The sequence below is a fragment of the Caloenas nicobarica genome, chromosome 1 (genome assembly GCF_036013445.1).
Source record: "Caloenas nicobarica isolate bCalNic1 chromosome 1, bCalNic1.hap1, whole genome shotgun sequence".
In the NCBI taxonomy this organism is placed as follows: Eukaryota; Metazoa; Chordata; class Aves; order Columbiformes; family Columbidae; genus Caloenas; species Caloenas nicobarica.
Genome location: NC_088245.1, coordinates 153342849 through 153360981, shown reverse-complemented (window position 1 = coordinate 153360981; position 18133 = coordinate 153342849). Strand labels below are relative to the sequence as shown.

The window sequence follows — 18133 nt, the reverse complement described above, 5'->3', positions numbered from 1 at the left end:
CCAGCTGGCTCTGAGACGGACCCACTGCTGGCCAAAGCTGAGCCCATCAGTGGTGGTGGTAGCACCTCTGGGATAATATATTCAAGAAGGAGAAAAAAAAAACTTGCTGTGCAACAGCAGACTGGGAGAGGAATGAGAAAATGTGAGACACAGCCCTGCAGACACTGAAGTCAGTGAAGAAGGAAGGCAGGAGGTGCTCCAGGCACTGGAGCAGAGATTGCCCTGCAGCCCATGGTGCAGCCCATGGTGAGGCTGGCTGTCTTCCTGCAAGCCCATGAAAGTCCACAGTGGAGCAGAGATCCACCTACAGCTTATGGAGGACCCCACGCTGTAGCAGGTGGATGCCCAAAGCGGGCTGTGACCCTGTGGGAAGCCCAAGCTGGAGCAGGCTCCTGGAAGGACCTGTGGCCCCATGGAGAGAGGAGCCCAGGCTGGAGCGGGTTTGCTGGCAGGACTTGTGACCCCGTGGGGGACCCAGGCTGGAGCAACCTGTTCCTGAAGGGCTGCACCCTGTGGAAAGGACCCACGCTGGAACAGTCAGGGAAGAACTGCAGCCCATGGGAAGGACCCATGCTGGAGAAGTTCATGCAGAACTGTCTCCCATGGGAGGGACCCCACGCTGGAGCAGAGTGTGAGGAGTCCTTCCCCTGAGGAGGAAGGAGCAGCAGAGACAACGTGTGGTGAACTGACTGCAGCCCCCATTCCCCATCTCCCTGCGCTGCTCAGAGGGAGGAGGTACAGAAATCAGGAGTAAAGTTAAGCCTGGGAAGAAGGGAGGGGTGGAGGACAGGGGTTTGAAGATTTGGTTTTATTTCTCATGACTCTACTCTGATTTGATTGGTAATAAATTAATTTAATTTCCCCGACTTGAGTTTTGCCCACCAGAGTAATTGGTGAGTGATCTCTCCCTGTCCTTATCTTGACCCATGAGCCTTTCATCATATTTTCTCTCCACTGTCCAGCTGAAAACGGGTAGCAATAGTGCAGCTTGGTGGGCACCTGACATCCAGCCAAGGTCAACCCACCACATGGTTCCAGGTGCCATAGCAAGGTGGAAGTTGAAGGAGCATGGAGCTGTGGCTGATGAGTCAGTATGGCCTATACGACAGCAAAGCAAGGGTGGCGGGATAAGGTTGTGTGGTAGAAGAGCAGGGCTAAATGTAGGGCTGGAGTTCGGGATTGGAGTTGCTGGTTTGGAAGGTGATATTGTGTGGTCTGAGGTGGGATAGAGGGAAGGATGGAGTAAAGAGGCTGGTGTGGCGAGGTAGGATGTGCAGCAGAGGAGTGTCAGATGTGGGGTTAGCTGTGCTGATAGCTGTGGAGCAAGGCAGTGGGATCTAAGAGCTGCTGCTGCAGCTGTCACTAATAGTGGTGTCCAAGGGCAAGAGGTTTGGGAACTTCCATATGAAGTTACTAAACAAGAAGCAGACACCTGACACTTCTCAGAGAGGATGCACTGTTGAGTTTTTCCAAAGGATACTCAAAGGACTCTCCTAAGTCTAGGAGATGACTGGAGTTTGGCATGCTAAGCAGAGGGAGGCTCACTGTGTTAAAGTCCTGGATGGTGCCACGAGCATAGATGCACTCTTGCTTTTGCCTGCTGCCTTGTCTTAGCTCTAGGTTAACTTCAAGGCCAGGTATCCTTCTCAGCATATAAGAATTTTAGGGTGTATGTTAAGGCACCTACCTTGCCCTTTGTGTCATGCACAGAGCCTGGGTGAATTCTTGCATAAACCCTGGAAATTTGCAATTTGGGCACTGTAGTTCATGGCTTGTAAGAGCTTCAGTCTGTTACTGGATCTAACTCTTACTATCTATGCTGACTGCCTGCTGCTGTGTTCTCAGAGCATGGGTTTCCTTATGCCAAAATACAGGTATCTAACACACAGTAACTGCTGTGGGGGTTATTATTGAAAAGTTTGTGGGCAGCAGGTTTTATAGGCTGGGAAAAGTCAGTACTAAAGAGCTACTGTGCCACAGAAACAGTATCATGGTAAGATCTGGTGTTCCATCAAGGCACCTAATTTTAAAACAAAACTGTGCCTTGCTGAGAATCCTGATCTGTGTTTTTAGTTTAAATATAGCATGCTGCTAATGTCACCTAATGCTGCCAGCAAGACGTGCGATCCATGAAGTGACTGGCCTCAACTGCAGAGTGCCCCTCACTTGTAGACGTGGAAGATGCAACTCTTCAAAGTGCAGCTGTTGCTCCTGCTGTCCTCGGAGAAGCTCCATGCACAGTCCTCTCAGCCCACCTCTGTTCACTGATTACAGAGGGAGCACTGCACCTGCCATCAGCCCCTAGCAATGGATGCTCCCTTGAGAAGCAGATGATGTTCTGTGTAGCTATGGAGGATGCCACTGTAATGCTGCTCTCCTTTTTCATCCCTGCCGGGTGCAATTTATGAGGGCGGGTGCTCTGGGATGGAGGATGGAGTGAGAAACCTGAATGCCTTAAAGGATTGGTCCTGCTGGGTGTGGGTGCAGGAGCAGGCAGGAGGTAATGCAGCTGGGGTGGTGGTGAGGGAAGGAACCTGCAGGAATTGCTGGGCAGTGAGTCACTCACAGCTTCACAGCCCAAGTTAGTGTGAAAATGGCCTGACTTCCTTCTCCTGTTTTTTTGTTGTGTGTTTTTTTTTTTTTTTTTTTTTTAAAATCTCATTTTTATGCTTGGACACAAACCATGGTGACAAACCCCAGGCTGCAGTGTTTGTGCAGGAGGTGTTGGCCTCTGTGCCACCATGCTCCATTGGAAGAACAGTTGCCCTTAATGTTGTGCCTTAGCCACTCAAAGGGGCTGGTTGTAAAACACAGCTGCTGTGGGACTGTATGTGATCAATAGGACCCTTTCCCTAGCTTTGCTGCATTGTTCATTTATAGTATTTTTACTGATTAGAGTGTGGTAATGCTTGGTGTATACAAGGTGTTTTGAAACACTGAGAGAAAACTCTTTCTGGCTGTGAGGCTGATATGGTGTAAAAGACTCCAGGGAGAATAAGCAGGGTGCAGGAAAGATGATCTGGTACATTGTGACAGAGGGCAGCAGCACCCTTGTCCACTCTGTCCCTACAACACCTCCCTCTGGGATTGCATCCTTCTGCAATGCTCTTCACAGTGCAGGGCTGCCTCTTTACGGGATTTTCACCTCCTGGAAGGCTGAGTCTTTGTACTGCAGATGCTGGCAGCTGTGCTCCTGAACAGGACATTTTTAAGTGTTTCTCAACATGCCTACTAGTTTGCAGTTGCTTGTTATGTTCTCTATTAGTTTCTGCTTTCTAGTAATGGAGATAGTCTTCTTACATAGTAAACCATGTTGTATGTATTATATGTCATGCTAGATAAATGATTGATTTTTTTTTTTTTTTTTTAACTTATATGTTGTAATTCTGCTGTAATTCAGTCTCTTGCTGTTGCCCTCCTGGTAGATTCCAGTTTATATTTAAAGGCCTCATACACTTCTCTTCCTTTAACCCGTTTTGTCAGCTTGTTCAGCAGATAAATGCAAGTGAACAGCTAGTTTCCTGTATGTATAGCTGAAGATGCCTCCTACTTTTTATTAATTTCTTGTGTTTACTCATTGCAATCAAAGTTTGTTTTTCTTTTAAACTCATTATTTTACACATTCCTTGCTTATTTTCTTAATGTACTTTCCTGGTCCAAATGAACTAATGGTAGCCTTTTTCATTTTTTCTAAGACTATCCCTGTTAAACCTTGATACTACCTGTCTCTGCATTGTCCTTTTTTATGCAGTTGTTGATTAAAATCACAGATTTAAACTGATCAAAATGGATCTAACATTTAGCTTGGTACCATCTATTTGTATCGTGCATTGTTCTCCATCCTCTCTGGATGGTGGAAGATGTGCTCTGCTCCTCAACAGCCGCAGTGCATCATGCAAGTGTCCTCATTGAACTAGCTGTGATTTCCAGAACTATTCCCTGAGAGATTAAATCTTAATCAGAACCTGTCCCTGAACTACGAAGAAGTGGTTTAAACTATTGCTGCTGTGTGTATTACCTTCCACTTGTCTCTTTGGAGACCATGGAGCCCTGGTCCCTAATTAAGAATCTGTCAGATCTCTCTGGAATCCTTATATTTTCTAATTACTGTTAACCTTTTTTATTTATATTACTACAGCACATAGAGGTTCCAGTTGGACATTGAGGCCTCTTTGTAATAGGAGTTGTATAAGCATCTAAGAAGCAGACAGTCCCTGTTAATGAACTAACGGTGTCGGTCTATGAAAGGAAGAAGATGAAGCAAATACTGGAGAGGAAAATTTCACTGGCTTTATGTATATGCAATCTGCTTTTTATTAAGCTAAGTAATTTTGGAGTATGACCCTACTTTAATTCTATTTTGTTTATCTTTTCTCTCTGACTGTATTTGCCATTTTTCAGGCAGTCTAATACTTAACCTGCCTGTGGTCTGCTTGAGTTATGTTCTGTTACATTTTGAATAGTCAGTGAGACTATGAATGTGACCTATGAGAGAGACATCACCCTCCCGAGCTCCTTTTAACTGCTTGTAAAGGATGTCATATACCATAGGTGCGATTTTCACAGTAGCTTGGCTCACATAATTGAGCTTTAAGATTCTGTCAGAGCTTCCAGGTTTGTTACTCAGGTCACTGTGTTTCTCAACCATCTCTAGGAGAAGCTTACCAGAATCACGTTAAGATTTCCCAGGTAAGTAAATTAATGGGTTTGCTTCTTTTTGTGGGATCGTTGACACTTTAAATTTCTAGCAGGATAGAAATGCTAAGATATTTTTAGATTTGTTACCCATATGCTTCTGTCTCCTATTGGATAAAAATGCCACCGTAGCCACAGAGCTGAGAAAACGTAGTCTGCTTCTAGCATTGCCGCTCAAATCTGTTCCCTTGTTTTGTGCGAGAAGATTTCTAAAGATTTACTGTAACTGATTTTATTCTTTTGGGGGAAGATGATTTTTAACTGGAAACATGTGTTATAGTGCTGGTAGGGCTGAGGTCTCACAGACTTACACTTGGCATGGATTTTATACTTCCAGACCTGACAGAGGACAGTTTGCAGGGTTTGGGTTTTCTTTGCTTGTTGTTTCTTTAATCTTTAAGTGGGAGCTTTTGCCCTCCTCTAATCAGATGTTCCTCCTTACCTCTTCTTTATTGGCCTGTTTCCAGGTATGAGGTATGTGCAGTCTCTTAGGAGGTAGTAGTAGCTATATCTGGGTTTTTTACAATTACTGAGTTATGTGCTTAACATGTGGGAACTTTGGGAATAAGGATTGTTAACATGGATTATGTTATGAGACAAGTAATTTGCTTCTTTTGAGGGAAATCTGGATTTACCGTGATTTCTTGTTAGAGGTTATTCTTGTTCGGGGAGTAGAAGTCATTTTAAGGTTTCTCAGAATGAAAAGAGGTCTTGATGAAGTAGAAGCAACAAGAAAATTTTTGGTGCAAAAAAGAGATGAGGAAGTCTTATCCATAAAGGGAGATTGAAACCGGTTATTATGCAAATAATTTCAAGACAAAAGTTACAAGCTGCAACTCTGTAATTATTTTGTAAGTATTAGGAATATGGAGATGGGAGCATCCTAGAAGCATCAGCTTCCATGGAAATACTAATGGGATTCTTAGGAACCCTTTCTAACAAGGGATGTTGACATGATTGACTACGCTTGAGATTTCTTACTTGAATTAAGAAGTAAATTAATCAGAGTAATCAAAAAGTACAACAAGCAATAAATGTGAAACCAACAAAAACAATGCAAGAAGGATGAAACTCTTGGTGTTTCCAGGAGGGTTCTCTCACTGCTTGTATTCTTTCTGAATTTGTTGAGATCATCGTTTGGGCTGTTGTGCTCATGTAGGACTTCTTTGGTGTTCCCGTTATGGTTTTGTGTAGTAAGAGGGTTTTTCTTGACCCACAGCAGTTTATCATAGAACCAAACAATTTGAGAAGGTTTGGGGGGGGTGGTGCTTGCTTGAGGAATAGAAAATCATTCAACTCATATGGCTTCCAAACTCCTTGTATCATGAAATAGTGGATTTCATTTAAAATTCATCTGAATTTTGCGTTTAGAAAGTTATAGTGACCCATGTTTAAATTTGTTTGTACCAGGATCACCCTGTCATGCTGTCGTATTAGTTAATTTTTGTGGTGTCATAGGGACAGAAACAACTTTTATGCTGTATAAACATAGGGAAAGGCACTACATTGGTTTCAGCTTGATACAACTTTCGGACATTACGCGACATTCCCAGTGCCATGGAGACGGATTATGCTTGCGAGTTTGTGTAGCCTTCACATCCCTGTGTAGTTAACCAAACTTCCGAGTGTAATGCCTAATCGAAGGACGTGACGCCGCCTGTTGCCGCCTCAGCTTCCAGCGACTTGCGATGCACTTCAGTGCCGGGCTGTCCCCTTCCAGCAGAAAGACGTGGCCGGGGCTGCGGGTCTGCTTACCTCTTGGGTTTGGGCAATGCTTTGTTTGCTAAACAACTTCACAGAAATCAATGAGCTTATTGGGAAATGATGCTTACGTGCGCACAGATTTCAAGTTAAGCTTTGTTAAGTTAAGCAGCAGCCCCGAAGCCCCTGGAGCTGGCTGCTTTTCTGTGGAAGGTCTACACTTCTCCTTCAGGGTGGAGGTTGAACTGAAGGCAGCATGAATGTGGCTGCAGGAAGCACATGGCTGCGTTGCCAAAAGCTCTTTTCAGTTCAGTCAAGGTTTTCCTCCTTGTGAAGTTGCCTCTTTTTCTGGGGTAGGAACAGACTGCAGCTGTTAAATAAGCTACAGATAAACCAAGCTCGTTAACATCGGACCCTGGAATTGGTAGATCATTAACTCTGGGTGCCGGTATTTCTTCACCGAGGTCTTTGGGGCTTTTCTGATCTATTTCCTTGTTGTAAAACCTGATCCTTAAGGGTGAAGTCAAAAGAAGAGGGGCGCTGGCAGCCCCACGAACGACACGGGTGTTTAACCCCGGGCACCGCCACGGCTCAGTGTCAGCCCGGGCCCGAGGGGCCGCCCCTGCGGCCCAGACCCTTCGCGGCACGGCCGGCAGGGTGTCTGTGTGTTATTATTTAAAAAAGAAATTAAAAAAAAACGCCGAAGCGGCGAGGCCCGGGAGCGCTCTCAGCGGCGCTCTCCGCCTTCCCCGCTGCGGCTGCGGGCGGGGCGGGGCCTCCCTGCCCGCCCTCCCCTCCCGTCACCGCCCGCCCCGCGGCGGAGCCCAGCCCAGCCGAGCCCAGCCCAGCCCAGCCCAGCCCAGCCGAGCCCAGCCCAGCCGCCCAGGGCTGCGCCTGGCCCGGGACACCCCTGCCTGCGCTCCTGCCCGCCGCCCACTGCCCTCGCACGCCATTTCCTGTGCTCCGTGTTTACTTCCCGGTTCAACGCCTTCAGTGGGAGCGATCGGTGCCGCCGCCGTTTGCGGAGGGAGCGGGAGGTGAGGGGAGCAGAGCAGAGCAGAGCGGCGGGGGACGGCTGTGCCGTGCCGTGCCGGCCCCCGCGCTGAGCCGTCCGCCTCTTCTCTTGCAGGTGTACCCGGAGCCGCGGACGGAGGGTGAGTGCCTGAGCAACATCCGCGAGTTCCTGCGGGGCTGCGGTGCCTCCCTCCGCCTGGAGGTGAGTCGGGGCGGGGGTGAGCGGGGTGCCCGGGCGGGGAGGTCGCCGGTTCGATCCCCGGGTGTGGATGGATGGAGCGGGGGGAGGGAGATGATGTGTTTCTCCGCCCGGTCGGGTTCGCGGCGCTGCCCACCCTTTGTGCCCGGGGGCGGCCGGTGGCGGGCGGCTGACAAGATGGTGGCGGCCGCCCCTCCCCTGGCTGCGGGCCCGGGGGGCGGCGGGGGAAGAACCCGGGGGAGCCGCCGCTGCCCGCACCGGGGCTGCCTGCGCTGGGTCGCGGCCCCGGCCGGGCCCTCCATGGCCGCGGGAGGGCTTGGCTGAGGGGCGGTGTGAGGCGAAAACGTGCCGTGCCGCGGGGAAGGGGCAGGGACGGGCCTCGCTTCCCCTCAGCGGGCGCCGAGGCAGCGGGAGCCCCGTCCCTGTGATACTGGGAAGCGGGGACGTGCTGCCGGGGCTCCGTGTGCCCGTGGGGCTTGTCCGGCTCCATTGCGGGTGAAACCTTCGCTTTGCCGTTAAAGCGGCTTCTTGGTTTTTTAAAAAAAAAAAAAAAAAAAAAAAAAAGGATATAAATTGTATCCGATTTATTTGTGGAGCTGTTTCTGGGGCGCTGGAGTTGGCTTGTGGAAACGCGGTTGGTAACAGCCAAATGAGATGCTAATTTAGGAAAATGGTAGGTGGTGTTTCTTCTGTTTTAAATTTACGTTACATAAAAGCCCAGCAAACTGCCATATTTTCCAAACATGCGTTCACAGGGTTGCAGATTAGGTAGTTATGTATCACCGGTATATTTAGCTATAGCAAGTACATGCTGCTGTCGAGTTTACTTGATATATGTGTGAGGGCAGGGACGGATGCGATTGCAAACAGGTTGCAACTTCACTGCATTGGAAAGTGAGGGGTATTGTAATATCAGTTCTTAGAGGCATCTTTTGGGTGGAAAAAATGGTTTCTAGTGCTTCTGAAATTAAATTAATGAAGTCTTGCCTTAAGTAGTTCTCAGGTTCTTAGAGTACCTCTGGTCCTGCCTGTGATTTTTCCAGGCAGTAACAGAATATCATTAAAAAGACTCCGATTGCTTTCCTGAGGCCTCTAAACAGTGAAGTATCATTAGTGAAATTAATGATACTTACAGGACTTGCATTTAAGCTTAGGTTTGGTCACAGGGAAAGATGGAAATTAAGACAGCTTTTTGCGCTGTTTCTTGTGAAATAAGACGTTGCATTCTTACCTGCCTTTCTTCACCTCCCTGCCCCCAATTAATAGACAGTCTTCTAGGATTTGTTGGGAGACAAAAACCAAATTAAGTTCTAAAATTTTCAGAAACCAGCTTCCAGGGTGGAATTAGTATTAGCTCAAGCATTCTGTTTTGCCTTAAAGCAGCTGGCTCTCCATTTGTCTTTCTAGGGCTGCATTATGTTTTTCATATTTTGGACATTCATCTGTAAGAGCTGATTGAAAATCCAAGTAGTAGGCATGCATGAGCTAGAGGGAGTTAGGGAGGGAGGCACTCCAGGTTTCAGTTCGGAAATAAATTGAGTATTGCAAATGTTGAAGCAAAAGGGGAAAAAAAATACCATGAATATTTCTTCCCCCTTACTTCCTAAAGCAGGTCTGTCACTAAGCTTGGGTTTTTTTCAATTGTGACAGGCTGGGAAGAGTCACAGCATTGCAGCTTGGTCTCTCTTTTGTAGCTACGGAAAGCTTTTGTCAGCTCTTTTCCTTGGAGTGACAAGAAAGTGATGAAAAATGAATAAAAGAAAAGATAAATTTTGTCTTTCTCTCAGAGCCTGAATATCTTTGGGCATAGTCAGATTGTTAAACTGGCCTCAGGGGCTTCTCAGCAAGACTGCCGGAAACTCTTTTCTTACGTGGAGGTAACTGGCTGCAGTAGCTTCCAGCTCAGCATGTTGGAACAGGAGTTACTCCCAAGCTACCAGAAGAGTTGAGAGGCTGGCAGGAAAGAGCACAAATGCTCGGGCTTATGGAGCCTCTCTTGTGTGTGTATTTACGGCTTGTACGTTGGGTGTTCCCTGTTGTTTTCTCATTAATTTTTCCAACCCCCTGGCTGCGGCCAAAGATGAGAAAGGGATGGCAGTTTGGGTTCAGCCAGTGAGTAGCTGGCAGGAGCCCCTCGGCCATCCGCTAATCCTGGGCTCTTTGTCCCGTCTCCTTTAGCAAAGTGTGAGTCAGCCCTCCTGTATCTCTGCCTTCCTCACTGTGGGAACTCAGGAGATGCCACAGCTCCTCTGTGCAGCGTCTGTGTAATTCTTCCTTAGTTGCGATCAGGTTTAGAGATAGTGTTTAGCGAAGGGTGCGAAGAGGATTTCTGGAAGAGGTGAAGGGGCTGTTTTCAGAGTGAGCAGATTAGCTAATCGAGAGTTAATGGTGAGTATAAGTATTTGACAAAGTGGTGGATGTGTATGTGATACCTTAAATAGTAGGAACATTTGGATAATACAGGTATTAGAGGAAGCTCTGGAGTGGTGTGGGTAGATGTAAACTTGTTCTGTGCACTAACGCTTTTCCTAACAAGTATTCCGCAACGTGGAGTTTTGCATGGCTCTACAAGGGGTGTGCTTGAGCCTGGCATTGAATCTGAGTTGTATGTAGTTGGATCAGGTGATTGCGTATAATTTTGTGAGTGCGGTAAAAACACGGTACTGGTTTGGTTAGCCTAGGTTTAGCATTGTACAAGCGTGGCTGGTTTTTTTTTTTGTTATTCCCAGATCTGAACTCATCCTGGAAGTAGTAGGATTGTATTTTTATGAAACTGCGTCAGAGCTCCTTGCCTTGCTGGAGCCCTGTACGGTTCCAGATTTGGAGACTTTGTTATGGCATGTTTTGAGAACTTGATAAACTGCTGCAGTTAATGGAAAGCTGTACAGCAGTAGGTAGCTTCTCTGAGATGCTTTCATCTGTGGCGTCCTCTTGTTAGAGGACATGATGACTGTTGTCTTTCTACCCTAAAAATAAGGGGTGGAGATGAGAAACTTTGTTGGTTCGGAAATATTCTGGTGTCTGAAAAGTATTGTTCTATTTTCTTCATCTTACTTCCCAGTAAGTTTGGGCTGTTAGAAAGATAATAGGATATTCAGGAAGAATATTTCAAATTCTAATGAGAAGGATTGCTATTCCTGAAAGGAAGCCTGTGGCTCCCCTCCCACACCTCCTGGTATTTTTTGATGTTTAAGTGTTCCAGAGCAAAAAGAGTACTTAATCTAGAGCTTGCAGCAGTCCTTTGTAAGATGAAATCTGGTTGGCTAAAGCAGAGTGTGTTTGAAGAAATAACCAGAAGAATGTTCTGCAAGTATTGCTTTTTTATTTCTATGCAGATACAAAGAACTGAGACCTATTAATGAAAAAAAAAATGTTCCTAAGACCTCGAACAGGGACTGAATTTGCAATTTGATGTTATTTTTCCCTTCTGGAAACTGTTAGTGTTTGCTTAGAATAGTTGTGGTGTCGAGCAGCCTATTCTGCTTTGAAGCTTCACTGCCTGTGATGAATGTCTATGTAGATAGAAGGCACTGTGGAATAGTGACCTACATTGTCACTTCTCAACTTACTGTGCACTTTTTTCCTTAGGCAGAGGATTTTTGCTGTGTACTGCATTCTGAGAAGAATGACCCACTTCTCAAAGTCCTAGACAGTTGTTGCACATGCTGGACTCTGTTCTAGAAGAATATGGGTTGATGTGTATAGTGGATATGGAACTCACCGCAGGTATGCGGTGTGTTCCACAGAAGTCTGGCAAAAGAGGCAAAAATGAAATGGTGGGGGTCACAGAGCATTTGTTCCTAACTGAGCCCTAATAAGTTTTGCTGTAGTTATTATCTTGTACCTGTGTTGTGTTATTGCAGTTTAGTTCCCTTTCAAAGGAGTTTCAGCTTCCTGAATATAACAGTGTCTTTCCTCATTCTTTGACCAGAGCTGCTTGACAGCATGCAGGGCTGAAAAGAGGCCCTGGAGAAATCACTGTATAGTTAAACAGCAGAGAAGTTTGCTTGGGGAGCAGTTAAATGTAGAATAATAAGCAAAAATAGTTTAATAGAAAACCATGTTAGTGTATGTTGTTTAAAGGGCAGAACGCTTGATACATCCTGTGAACAATACCAAGCTCTATGTGATCAAATTTCATTATTAGTGTCTTGCAGCATTTTTCTGCTGGCTTTCATCAAATGAAAGATTAATGCCTGCTTATCTGCAAGTATCTAGTGTTAACAGGTTTCTTGAGCTCAAAAATGATTTGTATTTCTGACTTTTATACTGATGGGAATGACGGAAACTGGTGAATGGAAAAAAGATAGACAAGCCATGGATATGAGAGACTTTTCTCTACCTGTTAAGAGACATTCTTGCCTCTGGGTTTCAGAATGGTCATTTTATTACGGAGGCAGCATTGCCAAAACCAGGATTTTATTTCTACAGTAAACCAACCAAAGAAGAAATAAAGCACACCTGGCAGTATCATAGTCTAAGAAAATCCCTTGTTTGTTTATTATTAAATCTCTTGTATAAGAAGGATTTGCCCTTAAGGTTCAGAACACTGCATGCAAATTTGGGATATTAAAGCTCGTGAGCTATGAATTATATCAAGATATACAAATGCCCGTAAATGTCTATAATACAGCTCTAGCCCTGGGGGAAAGTTTGCAAAGGGTGCCAATGTCATTCTGTTACAGACAAACTCATCTTTTGGGAGCAAGCTTGCACGTCAGTCTTCTTCCCCCACACCCACCATAGCAGTTCATCTGTCGGGTGATGCTCCTTTTCTGAGTATAGTTCTTTAGATCCTATAGCAACAGTCCTACTGCCATTGTGGCTTTGGAAAGGCATTCTGCTAGTTGGCTTTCAGAGACCTATAAGAAAGGTGTAGAGCTAAGCTGCTAGCATAGATGGACTTAGCTCACATCTGTTAGTGAATTAGGAATGACTAGGATTCTAGTACTGAAGAGCTTTAGGCTGGTCATAGGATCATGATATAGAAATTCAATCACCCACCTAATCCTTTCAGTCCTTGTTCAGGCTAATTTTTTTTTTTTTTTTTTTTTTGTCAAGAACAATATTTTCTTTAGATTTGATCTTAGTATTATTCCAACAGAATGTCTTTCTGACCCAGAAGGTGTGCTGCCAAATGCCATGGCCAAATGCCTTGATGATTCTTTGTTATAAACATTTCCAGAATTTGGATCTTTTGAAGTTACCATTCTCTGCCTACAGACCACACATTTGAAAGTTTTATTTGGAGGCTGAGGTCTTACTGGTAGATTTTTTTCAAAAGGGAAAAATTGTACAAACAAATTGTATCTCTTATTACAGATATGTCTACTATATTCCCTCTCTTCCCCCCTTGATTTCTAATATTTCACAAAACTACTCTGAACAGATCTACACTAGTTAATACTTAGAGCGAAGTGCTGTGTGTCGCTGCAACTCACCTTGTACATATTCACCTCCAAGACACAACTGCTGCTTCCCCAATTTCTATCCTTTTTTCCATGTGTTAATATGACAATTCTGAAAATCAGTATTTCATGATGTTTGTCCTCACGTGTTTTCTTTTTGGTCTGTTTTGTCCATCACATATAATAGAGAAGCACAGCCTGACTTGCATGGTTAGAAGGCCATGTTAGCACACCCCAAGATGTGCTAAGACAAGAGGATACTGTTACTTGGCTGTTTATGTGACTTTTATAGAATGCCTTCTTTTTATGACGCAAATGATTCTTATGATGCACAAAAAAGTAGTCTAGGACTATGACCATGTTTCATGTGTTTACCAAATCTTTGTATTCCCATTGAGGGAAGGCTTTGAATACTACTTTTAGGGTGTCTTACAAATGAATGTTGGAAAAATAGGTTTGGGTTTTTTTTTTAAGATCAAACCAGTTCCTCATCTTGTGTACTATTCATGCGTAGTATCACTGTAGCTGAGGAGGTGACACAGAGGCAGGAACATATGATGTTGGACAGGGAGGAATGGTAGTATCAGCAGCTGTTAACAGTTTTATCCAGTAAAACACAGTCTAAAACATGAATGTGCGTGGTAGCCTTTCAGATCCTCACACTGTTCCCTGCTCACTTAAACCTTCCTTCTCTTCCCATGAGAATTTATTTCTTGTAGCTCTGCCAAGCTTGTTGCATCATCACGAGTATGGTATCGTGCTATCGCTTCTAGACTAAAGTGACTCCAGTGGCTTTCATTAAATAGGAAGAATGCCTCTCCTTATTGGAGTACGTGACATTTTGAATTGGCCTATAAATATGTTCATTCCTGCCACTTCTTTTGTATTGCATGCTGGCATGATACTTTACATGCACAGTCACAATTTTGCATTCAGAGAGTCTGTGTGGCATGACAAATCTGCCATGGGTGCAGATCCATTTGTTTTCACTGCATGGACGATACATGAGGATGAGTCTGGCCTGTCAAAATACATCCAAAATGTTTCAGTCATGTCTTGGAGTTCAGTACATACAAGGGAAGTTGCAGTGACACACTCCAGTTTGCTGTAAATATTATCTAGTGTAGATTTGTTTGGAGCAGTTTTGCAAATGAGTTACTCTGTGGTTTGGGAGAGGCTTCTGTGTAACTGCTTCATTTATGGCATTCATTTGGATCTTAAGAATAAAATGAACCTTCATCTGGCAATTAAAATGTATTGTGCTATTAATCTAGAATGCACAGAAGATTTCATCATTGTGTTCTTATGGTCTAATATAGCAAACTGTTTTCACAAAAGGGTTTCAGTGCTGCTTTGATAGAAGAGGAGTTAATAATGTGAGGGTAAAGTGTGGAAATGAGGAAAACTGGGAGAAAACAGTGAGTAGAGAGAGCTGGAGGGGAGGAGGGTTTTGGGCAGAGCTTCTGAGTCCCTGAGGGGAAAAAAGGGAGAAGCTGCTTGCTGACTTATGCTGACTTGTCGGAGGAGTTCTTGCTCTGATTTTTTTAGCCCTTTCCTGCCTTCCAGCTCTTTGGTGTGAAGCGCGGTGAGGAAGGGCTCATCTGCTGGCTTTCCGAAGGGTGAGAGCTGCTGGAGGAGGGACTTCTGATGAGCCCTGAGCAAGAAGCAAGCTGTGCAGTGGTGGGGATGCCAGGTGTGAAGGCAGCTCTTGGGAGGGGAGCAGGTGAGCTGCTCCGTCCTTCCCAGCAAGGGAGCGATAGCAGCTACAGCAGGTTGGGTGGTGAGAAAGGGGAATAGAGGTGGCATCGGGGCAGTGTTTCCACCTGCTGTGAGGTGAGTGCTGAGCAGTGAAGTTTGTTTCAGAAGGCAGGTCTATGTACACGTCAGGGCCTGCCTGCCTTTCTCCTTCACAGAGGATGGCTATGGTTTTGTTAGTTGCTGTTGTGGTTTTTACAAATGACTTGTGAAGTTGGATGTCAGAAGTCTTGGGTTCCCTCTCCACACACACACATACTTCTCTTGAATAGTTTTGAAGACTGTTAAGAGTTTGGTTTGTGTTTTTTTTTTTAGCTGGCAAACGTACTGAAAATAGAAATGTAGATAAAACTTGTACTCTGCAACCACACTTGTGTATACTGAATGCAATTACCTTGTTATTAGGTGGCAGCTGAATTTCTCAAGCCTGTGTGTGACAGAGAGAGAACAAAAGATCTACCTTCTATACATAATGTGGTATAGGTGGTGGTATTCTGTGTGAAGAAAACTTGAGTACCGGCAGATCCAATGATGTAGCATTGTATGTTTTTTAACCTATGCTTTTGGACTAATAATGTCCTCGTAGCTGAATTGCATCCTGCAATATAGGATATGGCAGTACTTGGTCTCTGCAGGAACTTGGAAGACTTTCTTCTCCTGTGACAATGACTATGTTGTATCTCTTTGGCAAGGGAGGAATTCTAGCAGAAGGGTTGCTTTGAAGATTACCCGAGATGAGGACTATGCAGAAGAGAGTCCAGCTCTGCAAAACAGGCTGCTGCTTTTCTTTACTGTGACCTCTGCAGAATCTTCTTTTGATTTTACTTGGTACTTAAGAGTCAACATAAATCACTTCACCTATGTGAAAATGATGCAGTATCAAATCTAGGTCTTCTGTGACTTGCTCTGATTTCTTAAATGCTTCCAGCTTTGCAACTGTTCCTGACTTCTGCTTGCATGTAAATGTCTTAGCATGTGTGGGAAAGGGTGATATGCATTGTGCTGTGCAGAGGAGGTTTCACAAGCTTGATTTTGCAAGATTGCGTTGATGAGAAAAGTGTCTTGCTCACTTCCTCTAATTGAAAGGAAGAAGCATATTATAATATGGTGATTTTTTTCCTTTTCCTTAAGGGGAATTAATCTTATCTTACTGTGTTCAGCTGAATATCCGGACAGGTCTAGCTCTCGCATGTTTCAGCTTGAACTCTTTATTTTGCTGTAGTTAACTGTGTTCAGGTGTTTCATCAGGTGCTGGACTGGTCCTGTCAGTATTACTGAGAGCTGGAGTCTGCCTGCGTAGGAAGCATCATGGGTTTTTTGATGCTGCTAAATCTTTCCAGGTATTGACGTTTTTTTCAGGAAATACTGAAAAATCCTAGGTGAAAGAGAAAATCGTAGTGCTGAAAAGCTCAGACTCTTGTTACTGAAAACAAGCCGTCTTCAGCTGTGCTGCCTCAGTTCATTGCCTACCTGTCTGATGGAGCCAGCAGGATCTATTGTAGCTGGATGGGTAACGGGAGGGCAGATGAGGAGGGGAAGCCGGTGTGATGTTTCAGTAGGTGGCAGTCCTTCTCTGCGTCCGTCTGTCCAGAGCCAGTGGTGAGCCTGGTGTCAGAGAGAGGCAGGGAGAGAGGGGAAAAAAGGAGGGAGCAAAGCCTTTCCATCAGTGCCATCTTGTGGGCCAAGCACAAACACACGAGCCTGAGCACTGGTGGCTTGGCAAGAAGAGGGGGTGTCCCTTCTGGCATAGGGTGGGCTGCCTAGGTGGTGTCTGGAGGTGGCTCTGGCAGCCTTTGCTGGGGGGAGCCTGTGTGGGCAGCGCAGCAGCTGCCGGCTTCACCTTTGGGGCCAGTGGGGAAGGGGGTGAGGTGTTCTCAGAGCACCCTGTGCTTCCTGAAGGGCTGGGGATAGAGGCTCATATTTAGCAGATGGAATCCTGATTGATCCTTCTCCCCCCTAAACTTCAGCTGAAGTCAAAAGACTTCTTTTTTTTTTTTTTGACTGCTGTGTATTTTGCATAGTGTAGAGTGTTGCTCTGTTTCATCATGCAGTTGGCTGCACTTCTTTGAATGAAGTATTTAGAAACTATTAAGTAGCAGTTGCTTTTGAGTCCAATTTAGAAACAAAACATTAAAAACTGAGCCAAGCCCCTGCTCCAATACAAATCCTCAATGCTACTTGCTTCACCAGCCTGATGAAACGTAGAGTTTAGTAGTGCAATTGCCTTAGGTGGTGGACTAATAAAGGAAATAACACATGGTGGGAGGGGAAAAGCAGCAACAAATGTATGCCATTACTAGCTGATGTACCTCTTGATTGTGAAGGACACTTTCACAGGTCCTCTCCGGGTAGTGCTGAATGATTTCAAATATATATATATTTTTAAATTTTTTTTATATATATAAGGTTTTATTCCTCTGCCCCGCATTGTCTTATTTTCTACCCCCTACCCTTGACTTCTATTCCTTAAAGAGGAGGGTGTGAGAGTGGTTATCAGAGAAGGGACTAGTGGTGGTTAGTGAGAATGTGGTGATGACATGCTTAATAGTTTTTTTCCAGAGATATGTATATTTGTTTGATACCGTGTGAAATTCCTGCCTGATCAAGTCTTCTCCCTGTGTTGTCCACTCTTGCTTCACAAGAACCCCTAGGCTGTTTTGCGTGATGATTTTGGGGGCTTATTAGCTGGAGGTGCCAGCAAAAGCAGTAGCTCTTGTCCTCTTAGATTGGTACTGCTGAAAAATGAACCATTGCCTTAGCTTTATTTAAATTATCCAAATTATCCCTCCCTTTTTTCTTTATCTCCTCCCATGTCTCCAAAAAGAGGCCTTTACTGGTTTGATTCCTTCATGCAGATCACTCAGCGGATGAATGGAAGCGGGGTGTGTGAGGGGCATTTTTGTTTTAATGGCATTTGCAGTATGGGAACAAATTAAATAGTCCTCCGTTTTTTAGGATGACTTAAGTGTGTTGCTATTTGTCTAAACAGGACTCTGGTCTCTGTCCCGAAAGCACTTTTTTTCTTTTTTGTATCGAGTTTCCTTCTGAAAAATTTTAAGAATGGGGACTCTGGGTGTTCCAGGGCAGGGTGTGAGTGCTGGTTAAAATGTTTTCTCCTTGCCCACCTGCCTGGGAGCGACTGAGCAGAACTTGTGATGAGTGGCTCTGTGCATAGCTGTGCTGTAGGCTCCTTCCTCTGAAGCCAGGAGAATGAAATGGAATTGAAATAGCACAAAGGTATTTGATGGTGGGATTGTTGGTGGTTCAGTGTAACGGTAACTGGTGGTGAAATTTATGTGTAACAAGAGAGCAAATTTAACTGGTCCCTGCTGCCAAAAGAAGGGGTCTGCTGCCTGCCTTT

General features: G+C 45.0%; 1 protein-coding gene across 5 annotated transcripts in view; it reads left to right on the top strand.

Moving 5' to 3' along the window:
• ARHGEF7 (Rho guanine nucleotide exchange factor 7) overlaps positions 1–18133 on the top strand; it is a 146622-nt gene that overhangs the window by 9322 nt on the left and 119167 nt on the right. For 4 of the 5 annotated variants that reach the window (XM_065626876.1, XM_065626879.1, XM_065626874.1 and 1 more), the window contains exon 2: positions 7526–7612. In XM_065626876.1, the coding sequence (XP_065482948.1) occupies positions 7526–7612 (87 nt within the window). Of the gene's footprint in view, positions 1–7372; positions 7434–7525; positions 7613–18133 lie in introns of those variants that run through there. The other variant, XM_065626878.1, reaches the window with a different exon arrangement.